This window comes from Cucurbitaria berberidis (assembly GCF_010015615.1).
Source record: "Cucurbitaria berberidis CBS 394.84 unplaced genomic scaffold K460scaffold_4, whole genome shotgun sequence".
Lineage (NCBI taxonomy): Eukaryota > Fungi > Ascomycota > Dothideomycetes > Pleosporales > Cucurbitariaceae > Cucurbitaria > Cucurbitaria berberidis.
The window spans coordinates 2,671,411-2,682,037 of record NW_024468938.1 but is presented as its reverse complement, the minus strand read 5'-3'; the positions used below and the strand labels follow the sequence as shown (position 1 = coordinate 2,682,037).

The 10,627-nt window shown below is 50.0% G+C and overlaps 4 protein-coding genes across 4 annotated transcripts; 2 read left to right on the top strand and 2 right to left on the bottom strand.

Moving 5' to 3' along the window:
* The first annotated feature begins 1,010 nt into the window (after nt 1-1,010).
* Nucleotides 1,011-2,934, top strand: K460DRAFT_368491 (class II aminotransferase/8-amino-7-oxononanoate synthase). Its single transcript, XM_040933784.1, has 4 exons — nt 1,011-2,069; nt 2,124-2,266; nt 2,315-2,464; nt 2,518-2,934. The coding sequence occupies exons 1-4, from the start codon at nt 1,238-1,240 to the stop codon at nt 2,794-2,796; spliced, it is 1,404 nt and encodes a 467-aa protein (XP_040786194.1). The 5' UTR covers nt 1,011-1,237; the 3' UTR covers nt 2,797-2,934.
* A 1,061-nt stretch (nt 2,935-3,995) lies between these two features.
* K460DRAFT_251392 (MFS general substrate transporter) lies at nt 3,996-5,572 on the top strand (the record flags this gene model as incomplete). Its single annotated transcript, XM_040927387.1, has 2 exons — nt 3,996-4,076; nt 4,133-5,572. Coding segments are annotated over 2 exons (1,521 nt in total), but the record flags the coding sequence as incomplete, so codon positions are not given.
* A 716-nt stretch (nt 5,573-6,288) lies between these two features.
* Nucleotides 6,289-7,434, bottom strand: K460DRAFT_148499 (uncharacterized protein). Its single transcript, XM_040926795.1, has one exon. The coding sequence runs from the start codon at nt 7,339-7,341 to the stop codon at nt 6,340-6,342; it is 1,002 nt and encodes a 333-aa protein (XP_040786192.1). The 5' UTR covers nt 7,342-7,434; the 3' UTR covers nt 6,289-6,339.
* A 421-nt stretch (nt 7,435-7,855) lies between these two features.
* Nucleotides 7,856-10,518, bottom strand: K460DRAFT_316190 (uncharacterized protein). The gene is made up of 2 exons (XM_040930331.1): nt 9,712-10,518; nt 7,856-9,662 (listed from the first exon to the last, which is right to left on the bottom strand). Exons 1-2 carry the CDS (start codon nt 10,108-10,110, stop codon nt 7,980-7,982), a joined length of 2,082 nt encoding a protein of 693 aa, XP_040786191.1. The 5' UTR covers nt 10,111-10,518; the 3' UTR covers nt 7,856-7,979.
* Nucleotides 10,519-10,627: the final 109 nt, after the last annotated feature.

The following is a 10,627-nucleotide window of genomic DNA, read 5'->3' as shown; positions in this document are numbered from 1 at the left end:
GACCTAACCAATTCGATCTACAAATGCGAAGGTGCATACTGGGCAAGATACAAGCCGAATTCCCAAGGCAAGTTCAGCTAGTTTACGTGTAATCTGGTCTGCAATGCCACCTTCTCTATCCAGACACGTGCAGTCACATCCTATCGTCCGCAAGGTGTCATTGTTTCCGAAGCCTCTTCTAAAGAGGTGATATCGAAGCCTTCGCACGCCATCACAGTGGCAAGGGTGAGATCTCAATAGCGTCAGTCATGCACAATTGGAAATTATATCCACTTGGATCGGCATCCTAGCATAGTCACGGTGTAGACGCGTACACGACTGCAGCAAGGGCCCATTCAGGAATCGTGGGTTTCAATTGCACCGGTCAGATGAATCTAGAAGCACCAGGATACAGTTTCCGTCCGCTTTATCGTACGTTGGAGACCATAGGAGCAGGATGTGTGGTGACGGGGCGAGTTCAACTTGCAGCTTGCGCAACATCTGCATATACCTTCCTAAAATACACAGCAAGGCCACCTGCTAGCCTTAATACAATGCTACCATTTATGGTAAGCTCACATAAGATCATACGAGAATGACAATATTAAGAGCGTCTAGGCTGTGGACAGATCAGGTGTAACCTGTGAAGCCATGCAATCGTTCACTCACCTGAGGCTGACGTAATTGAGCCTCACTTTGGCTACATAATTCTATTGCCCAAGATAGCAAATGGTAGCGAAGCTTGTAGGAGCCCTGCAACCATCTTTCACCGGATCGCACTACAGCCAAGGGTCAAAAATTGTTAGCCTAACAAGACAAGTCATTTTGCTTCATCGACGGCATGTCTTGTAAGCACTAAGCTTGCACTCAGGTCTAGCTGAGAGAAAGCCAAGCTGCGATATATCCTTGAAATAAAGTTGTGATCCCGAACTATCTCCGTTTTGGCCACAAGCATGGCATGGCCAGTCGATATCTAGGCTGGTTGGTGCGATCATTTGGAATGATATGGCCGGCTGGGGGCCGTAACAATACGGAACAGCTATCTTGCATGCATAGTTCCCAACGCGTGTATTCAACAAGCGCCCTGCTTGCGATCTAGATGCTTCCAGGTCCAGTGAGTGAAAAGAACTCAAGGAATGGTACTACTATTGAGCTTTTCATCTCGGGAGAGCTGCCACACTCCAGTCTCAATTTCATCTTCAATTGAGGCGCTTGTATCATTCACCAAAAAAAAAGTCTACGGGTCTGTTTATCAGTCATGACTCCTCCTACTCTGCTTGCTCAATGGTTCCCAATCCACAAGTCCAAGAGTGCCGCGCTAAATGGCGGTACAACACGTTTCGATCGGAATCTCGAAGAATCGCTTGACGTCCGACGCTCAGATAAAGCTGTGTTCACATTGCACCGCAATGAGCCTCACCCTCAATCGCTCGATTTCAGCACTCTTGACTTTCTACACCTCAGTAAATCTGGCATGATTCGCAAAGCCTTTCTCGAAGAACTTGCTGCAAACCCAGATTTCGAACTCAGTGCGGGTGGCTCGCGCCTTTTGAATGGCAACAACCCGTATACAGAAGCGGCCGAGCGTCAGATTGCCGAGTTTCACCACGGCGAAACGGCACTGTTGTTTCATTCAGGGTTCGAGGCCAATGTAGCACTCATGGGCGCTGTCCCGCGACCTGGCGATGCCATTTTGTACGATGAGTACATCCACGCCAGCACACACGAGGGCATGCAGATTAGTAAAGCCCTTTACAAAAAGAGCTTCAAGCACAATGATGTCGACAGCTTTCGCGAGAAACTGGTTGAGATTAAAACCACGGAGACGATGATTCGAGACGGCAAGCGATCTGTCATTGTCGCCCTAGAGAGCATGTACAGTATGGACGGCGATGTGAGCCCACTCAAGGAGCTTATCCAAGTTGGGAAAGAAGTTTTTCCGGGTGGCAATTGTCAGTTCTTCGTGGACGAAGCGCATACCACGGGCGTCTTTGGAGAAAAGGGCCGAGGGTATGTGAGCATGTTGGGGCTGGAGGCGAGCGTTGCGGTCCGTATGCACACTTATGGAAAAGGGTTGGCGTGTACGGGAGGTAAGTCGACCAATCAACATTCTTTCATGTTCGGATACTGACTCCTAGGGGTAGCTGCTGTGGTGTGTTCCAACACTGTTCGCGAAACGCTTGTGAACAACGCACGATCGTTCATCTACAGCACTGCTCCCTCATTTCCGATGGTAGCGGCTATTCGCGGAGGTTACAAACTTATGGAGTCTGGTCAGACACAGCCTGTAAGTTCGGACTGGGTCGAAACGACACCTGACTGACTTTCATTGTAGCTGCAAGACCAGATCCAGCACGTCGTGAAGCACTTTGCTCGGACCATCGAGGCAAACGATGTGTATGATGAAGCCGTGGACGAGGGTATTCTCTCGATCCCAAATCTTGAAGGATGGGAATCCAAGCCGTTTGTCACCCATGTTGTGCCTGTAGGTCAACTCGGTACCATACTCTGTTCTGGACCACCACTAACGCTTTTCAGGTCATGACCCGCCAGCGCTACACTCTATTCCTCTGCTATCATTTGCAGCTTGCAGGTATCAACTGCTTCCCTATCGATTATCCGGTAGTGCCTAAAGGATTCAGCCGCATCAGGGTTGTGTTCCATGCTGGCAACACCGAGGAACAAGTAGAGAAGCTAGCAAATAGCGTCTGCGAGTGGGCGCAGGAGATGCTCGACTTGGAAGCTAGTGGTCAGGGTGTCAAAGTACCTAGTGCTGCGCGCCAGGTTCATGCAGCCCAGGGGACTTCAGCACCCTGAAAGTGTTGAGATACCGTGATTGGATCGAAATTCGATGCGTCCATTAGGGGACGTGTCGGATCTGCAACGTAATCATTTCCATCAATCACATTCAATTTCGAAATCTGCATAACACGATGAGTGTCAAGTCGTGATTCCAAGCGAGCTCCCCCTGGCGTCTTGTCGTCATTCGCGAGGGGCCGGGCCGTACCACACCCTCTACTGTCATATCTCACTGCATCACTGCGAGCGGGCAATAGTGGACCCGTAAGCCCTAAAGCCCTAACGAGACTACATTTCAATGAAGTATAGTAGGGGACTCATACCTACAACCTATTCTCGTTACATCTAATAAAGTAAAGTGCTCTACTCAGTGGGGCGCATTAGCGTACGAGGCGGCTGGGACCGCAGTCCCCGTCGCCGCGCCCGTTGGACCCTCTAGTTGTGCAGCGGAATCTCGACTTAAACAACGATAGCTTCATCCATGTGTTGCTTGAACCGAGATAAGCAAAAGGCTTCGTCAACAAGTAGATTCGTCTATTTCGATCATTATTTACACCCAAATCTTGGCCTACTCAAATAAGCCATCTAGGTAAGGGCACTCTGTTTGCATTTATTTGCATCTGCTTAAAAGTGCTCAGTTTACAATAACAAGAACGAATAATCATTTTCGTCAATGTGTCCCAGCTATTGCTTATGCCAAGACTCTACTGTACGCCCCAATGACGCTACACGGGACAGAGTGGAGTCTTTGATTTCTCTTATCATTGTATGCGTGTCAGACGCACAGCAACCTAGAATACTACCTTCCGCTCTTAACCGACTTATTCCTGACGCCACCAGTTCCTGAGATGGCGAGATCCCAACACGTTTTGCATGACTCGCCGGCGGTGAATGAAGCTCTTGGTTCCAGGCCCTTCTTCTTTGAGCACCCCAGCATGCGCAGTCGGACACAACCACACCGCGCCCGCTGCTGTGCCACAAGAAACCATTTGTCAGCAATACACAATAAGAGCCTACTACTTGAATTTGAAGTTGCGTACTCGTAAACAACTCAGCAGCGCCTCGACTTCTCCCTACCCTTGTGCCGCTTAGCCATTGTGATAATGGCGTCTACAACGGGCGCAAATGGCGACCTTGAGAAAACTGGTCAAGTGCCAGAACTCGCAGCCTCTGCGGCAGAGGAAGTATCCGTGTCGAACTGGAACAAACCATACCAGTTCTACTTGGCTTCACTGTCGCTATGGCTCGCGGTTCTTCTCGTTTCTCTCGACTCCACGGGACTAGCTGTCGCAATTCCGGTAAGCTGACCGCCGCCTCCACGACAAGTACAGGCCTGCTAATTCCATCGCAACAGATCATGACTACACAGCTCGGAGGAACTACACTTGAAGCTTTCTGGGCCAGCATCGCCTTTATGCTTGCGGTCTCCGTGGTTCAGCCAATTTATGTCACAACCTCCGATGTCCTCGGACGACGCATTCCACTCTTCATCGCACTAGGCTTCTTCTTCGTCGGAGCTATTGTATTTGCTGTAGCGCAGAATATGGCTACTGTCATCGCTGGAAGAGTACTTCAAGGACTCGGAGGCGGCGGTCTTGACGTCTTGAGCGAAGTCATCGTCACGGACATGACGACAATGAAAGAACGCCCGCTCTGGGTAGGACTGCTTTCCTTCCCAATGGCAGTTGGCAGCATTCTCGGTCCCATCATTGGCGCCCTCTTCAGCGAGTATGCGACATGGCGATGGCTGGGATGGTACAACCTCCCCATCATTGGTATTACTGCACTACTGGCCTTCTTCTACATGAACTTGAAGCCTATTGAGGACTCTCTTGCGTCAAAGCTTCGTCGACTGGATTGGACGGGCATGCTGCTCTTCGCCACAGGTGCCATCCTCTTTTCTCTCCCGTTAAGTTGGGCAGATGCAATGTACCCATGGGGATCGTGGCGGACGATACTCCCCTTCATCATTGGCATCCTATTCCTCATTGGCTTCGCTGTGTATGAAAAGTATCCGCCGCAACCGGTATTTCCCCATCGCATTTTCAGCAATATTACAGCGCAGGTGACACTCATTGGTGCTTTCATCCACGGAGCGATACTTTACGCGTTGCTGCTATATCTCCCACTCTACTTTCAAGCAGTTTTCTTGAAGACACCACTGCAAGCGGCTATCTCGATCCTACCGCTGTGCGTCTTCGTTGTCGTGCTTAGCGGTGCCGCAGCATTCGCAGTCGAAGCCTCACGCAAATATCGCTGGGAAATCTGGGTCGGATGGGTCTTGCTTGCGATCGGTGTTGGCCTTATGGCGCTCTGGGATCAGAACACTTCAGTCGCTGCATCTGCTGGCTTCCAGACTCTTGCTGGCCTTGGTTTGGGTATACTCTTTACAGTCCCCACCATTGCCATGCAGGCCAGTGCTCCCACTGTCGACGATCAAGGGCTTGCGATTGGTGTGCTTGTTTCGTTCCGTCTTTTTGGGGGTCTGGTCGGTCTCGCGGTGGGTGCCACTGCTTTTAGCAGCACCTTCGGGGGCGCAGTGGCGTCGCTCGGAAGCTTACCTGCATCTGTGGCCACTCTAGAGAACCCCGCCAGCGCGGTTGGGTTCATTCCACATCTGAGGGAGATCGCCTTGCCGAATGAGATGATGGATGCGATCATTGGCGCATATGCGGACTCGTTGCGGACCATCTGGTATGCTCTAGCTGCCCTCGCTGCTGTTGGAGCTATCGCCTCCCTTTTCTTGAAGGAGCTCTCGCTCGAGAGTGAAGAAACTGGCAGGCAGCACATGGAAACCAAGCAGTGATATTGTATGCTTTGCGAAGGCTGGTTTATGCACGTAGTCGATTCGGCGCCAGACGCCAGTTCACAAAAGGCTAATCTTCGATTCCTACAAGCCTGTGCTAGAATTTCTTGTCAGGAGAGAAGGTGCCAGAATAGCCTGTCCTCTCCCAATCGGACAGATGGTTCGATACTATGTGTGGCGGTTGTGGCGTCCAGGCTCGCATGGGTAGAGTCTGCGATGCAAATGGTGGTATGACATGCTGGCAAGGCTGAGCTTTGATGATCAATTAGTTTCAGCCTTTGACAACACGCAATGAAAAGACATCCTACTTCAAACACCTCACAACCCAGATCTGAAGTTCAAGTATCACCCACAGTAGACTTGAACATGTGTGATGATTCTACAATGTAAGCTGGCTGCCCGCCAAATGTTTCACTCAAATCCTCTGTTCACAGTGTAACTTTTGCTTACAAGACACCTTGCGGGTCTTGAATGTTTTTGATCTTTAGCTTGATCGGATGATTTGTGCCTCCTACCAGCTTGGCTCATTCACACTCCCCCTCGAAGATGGAGCTGGTACTCCCAAACTATCATCCCGTCCCAGCTCCCAACCCAACTATACCCTCGCACTTTTTCTTCTTCGCCACACCCACTTAGACGTAGTTTGTTCCTAGTTTTTAGAGTTCTCGAGACGGGCACGTGGAAGCCTTGGCTAATAGGATTGCCATATCCCTTGCTCAGCCGAGGTCTGCTTAGTATTTCCTCCTTCGCGCGAGCTAGATCATCACGCCATGTCTATAACTGGGCTGCGGCAATGGATCTGAAATGCCATAATGCCCGTAAAAATCCACGTTACTCCTCCGTCGAACCCTCATCGCATCCTCCAAATCCTGGCTCACGAAAATCTCCATGCCCCCACTTTGCTCCGTGCCCTTCTTCTCACTGGACAGCTTGTATCCCACTCCTGCCGCCGACGGGTTGGGCGATATCACAGACGGCGACTTGTTGTCGCGGAGAAGAGTAAGCCAGCGTTGCTCGGCGTACCGCTTAAAGTTATCTTCGAGATCGAAAAGGTCTTGCATAGAGAGGCTGTATACCTTGCCAAAATGATATTTCCAGAAGAAAAGGATGGAGAGCTCGATTGTTTCGATCGCTTGTAACGGGTGAATAATTTTGTCCATTGCTTTTAGCAGGTCGTCGGTCATGCGAACTTGGTCCTTCAGTCGTCGCTCCTTGATAACGTGCTTCGTTGTCGTGTAGTTCCATTCCACATAGAATCTGATGTGAGTGACATGCTTCAGCATTGGCAGCTGTAGGATGTGTGGGGAGTATTCGAAGTGATCGTTGTTTGCTGTAGTGTTCCGCAACTCAGCGTGTAGTGTCAGCTTGCTACGGCGGAAGTAGTTTTGCAACAGCTCGTCGCGGATTTGCTTATTAATAAGCAAGAGTTCGGGACGCAGCCGGTCAGCGTTAGGTACTGAAGTTTCATAGCCAAATATATCATGTCTCCAGGGCTCTCCGTTGACCATATCGGCCCCCCAAAGGCATGTGTGTAATTCTGGGCGACTTTCGACAGCTTCTGGTAACACATAGTCGAAGATCTGATCCCGAAGCTCTCGTGGTAGCGCTAGAAGATTTGAGCTGAAAGTGCTTGGCGTGAGCTCCAGTAAAACCTCGAGTTCTCTGTAAAGCTGACTTTGACGATTGGGATAAGGTTCATCAATACTATCGATGGACGCAATCGATAGGTTTTTGTTTTTCCTTTGGGCCATTGCCATGATGTTGATTTATGGCGAGGCGCAAGAAAACGTTTGATTAGATCGCAACCCCAGCTATGTCAAGTCGTAATTCTGCTGAGGGGAGTAAAGCTTACTGGGTTCTTCACAGAGGGTAGGGTTAAAGAATAGATCACTGCAATTGGGCACGACCTGCCCTGATGCCAGCTGGCAGTAACGTCGCCATTTCATAGAAAAGAGGAATTTGAATCGCATGCCGTGGAATCCAGGGCTTTGGGCAGCAGGGGCCCGTTCCGCTCGATCAAATCGGGCAAAGGTGGAGAAGTCGGACACGTGCTACAATAGCCAGAGCGGCATGTGGCCCGCGCCCCACGTTTCAGCTTGGCGCTTCAAACGTTGTCATCTTCATCCTGATGCATGACTATCGTCAAACGCTTATGGATCCAGTATGGCATTGAAGAGGAGGATTTTCCGTATCAAAAGTCCGCGTCACTAAATTCTTCTCCTTGCTCAATGACGTTCGTGGCGCAAGGTCATTGTTTCTTACATAATCATTAGGCTTATATTGGTCTAAAGAGCTCCTGAAATCTGCGTACGCTTCGCCACTCGAAGGTCCGTGGGTATCACAACAATTAATGGACTATTCCTCTTTGACAGTTCTTACAAGGGTTTAGAAATCTTCAGTCGAAACACTGGCAATCCTCGACATCGCCTCCAATCCTCCATCTACTCAACAAGGTCGGACATTTCCACGCAACGTCCATATCATTACATTGAAAGAGCAGATTCCACATCCTCTCCATTGTATATCCGAACCAAGGTTGGCTCATGGAGTCACTTCGCCCGCGTAGGTAATCTTCTTGGTGTGCCCAGCTCTTTTCATCAATGAAAGCTTGCTGGAGATCATGGTAGATGGCTTTATCGATGCCTCGAATGCGTGCCGCTGAGACTACGAACTGGCCTTTGTAGCTGAGTAGGACATTGCGACAGGCGGTTGCATTGTTGATCCGGGACTGAATAGTGGGGAACAGGTGGGTTTCGTCGCGCCAGAAGAACTCATCTCCACAGGAATCGCAGTTGCATACGCTCCCAGACCAGCCAAGGCTGAGGAAGCCCGTTCGACCTGGTTTGAAGTAGTTGTTGAGATGCGAGTAGAACTCTCGCTGATCGTGGATGTTTGCTTGAAGGAAGATTGTCTGTTTCGCAAGAGTGTCCCAGCGATTGACAATGTGGTTCAGGTACGTCTCGCCTTCTCTTCCAATGTTGGGGAGTAAGGTGACACTATTCGCACCCGTTTCATTCTTGATCATCTCCGTATCGGTTTCCGAATCCTTGATGTAGATTGTAAAGAGAGCTTCCGAGAGTGATGGCATGACTTTCAGATTCGAAATGAGCTGAGCAACCTCATCTACCGGCTCTTTGTACATGCTGAGTACAACCTCTACAGCCAAATTCGGAGTGTATTCCCGGTTAAGAGCGGTATGGACACGAGGGCCTTCCCGTTCTGTGAAGTTTAACAACAGATACGACGTCCATATCATCACCATCGCGATACTGACCAAGAATGAGTGCCAGCCAGTGCTTCGAGTCTCTATCTGTATTGTTTCTAACCGGGCTTTGTTCGACTCTTCAATGAAAGTTGTCGTTTCGTTGTTGCTTGGCGGTAGTATAGACGTGTCTGTGACGAGTTCGTAACTCCCGTGGTTATCCCTTTGACATTCCCACAATCTCCAGGCGACGGTATAGACGGCTTTGCTGCTGATACACAGCATTGCGAGGATGAAGCACCCTAGTTGATACCAGCTTATGTAAGAGCGGCGCAACGAAAGAGTGGAGTAGCATCCTACAATCCCAATAAGGGTCAACAGTGTTAGAGTGTCGTGTATGATGCGGTGCGATTGCATATCAACAGTTTCGGGTGGTTGGCTATCGGAATGGGTGTCCATTGGAAAGAGGACTGAGCCTCCCATCAACAGTGCGGCCGCACTGAAGCAGGCATTGATGGCGAGCATCGGTACGCTTTCCATGTCGAACATGAATATATGTTGTCTAGGCCAATGCAAGACGACCCAAGCTACCGCAACCAGAGCTCCCATACCGACAAGCCATCTATTCTCCACGTTGCGATCGGCCATGTCGCCTGGATAGTACTCGATGGCAAGCTTTCTGAGAGCACTTGCGATCCCAGCGAACAGCATTGCTAGAATAGATGGTAGCAGGCTCGGTACCCTCAGTCGATATTCTGTGATCAAGATGCCAGCACAAGCTGGAACGAGTAGGCAAAGGCGCAAAATTTCTGCTCGTGACTGAGGCCTGAGTCCTGCAACGAAAAGTATCAAACCTTCGACGAAGTAGGCTATTGTCTAGCGGTGTTAGACTTTTGTGAATTAAGACATGCTCCCAAGTACTCACAGTCATGAAAATGAGCACTGGAAAGTTTCTGAAGTGCAAGATGGCTTGCATTGTGCAGCTCATCGATATTGCTAACAGGCAGTGCGCACCGGCGACCATTAACGTTCCTTGCACTGTTGCCTTCTTCCATTGTTCTTGTTCACTTGTCTCCTGGACTTTCCGCCGCCATGGATGTAGACAGAATATAAAAGTGGCCGCTGCGGCGAGTTGGTAGATGTATAACTGTAGCGGGGAGTGCACATTTTGTTCGACCAACAAGTGTCTTGCGCTCAACAATGAGACAGTAGCACAGCCTAGCCATAGGAGCCGGTGGGGGTTTTGAATCGTGTTGCGAATAGAACGCCGAAAGTCGTGAGGTGACACGCTGTTGGGTTTCTCAAGCTTCGAGTGCGAGGTCATGTCGGTTCGAGTTTCTGCATGCGTGAAAGGGGCGATGGGGGTGGGGAGGATAAAAAGAATGTGATGCGCGCCTTCTCTGGAATCTACTCTGATCGGTTTTCGAAACTCTGACCATTGACGCGACTAAGTGTGCCAAGCCCGAGGGGCGGTGCATTTTATGTTGGTGTTGTCCTGTGTCAGTCTGGATGGACACGTCCTGGAGCCGAGTAGGCGGCAGTGAGATCTCGGAAAAAGGTGAATAGAACGTCCAGGGCGCCCTAGCATCTGTATGATCGAGGACATCAATTGAACAAAAGGAGGCGCGTGCAGTGGCTAACGAAACGCTTCTTCACTACCCCTATTCACTGAACAGAATCTGTCTGATTGGGGTAGATGAATGCATAGCTTTTCCGAATCATAGCCTCGTCGTTTCTGTTAGGTATGTTAGTCATGGTTTGGTCTAATGGCGATCCATTCATGAACACACTAATGACGCATAAAACCCACCCTGGAAGTAGAACACGGCATCCACCTACTG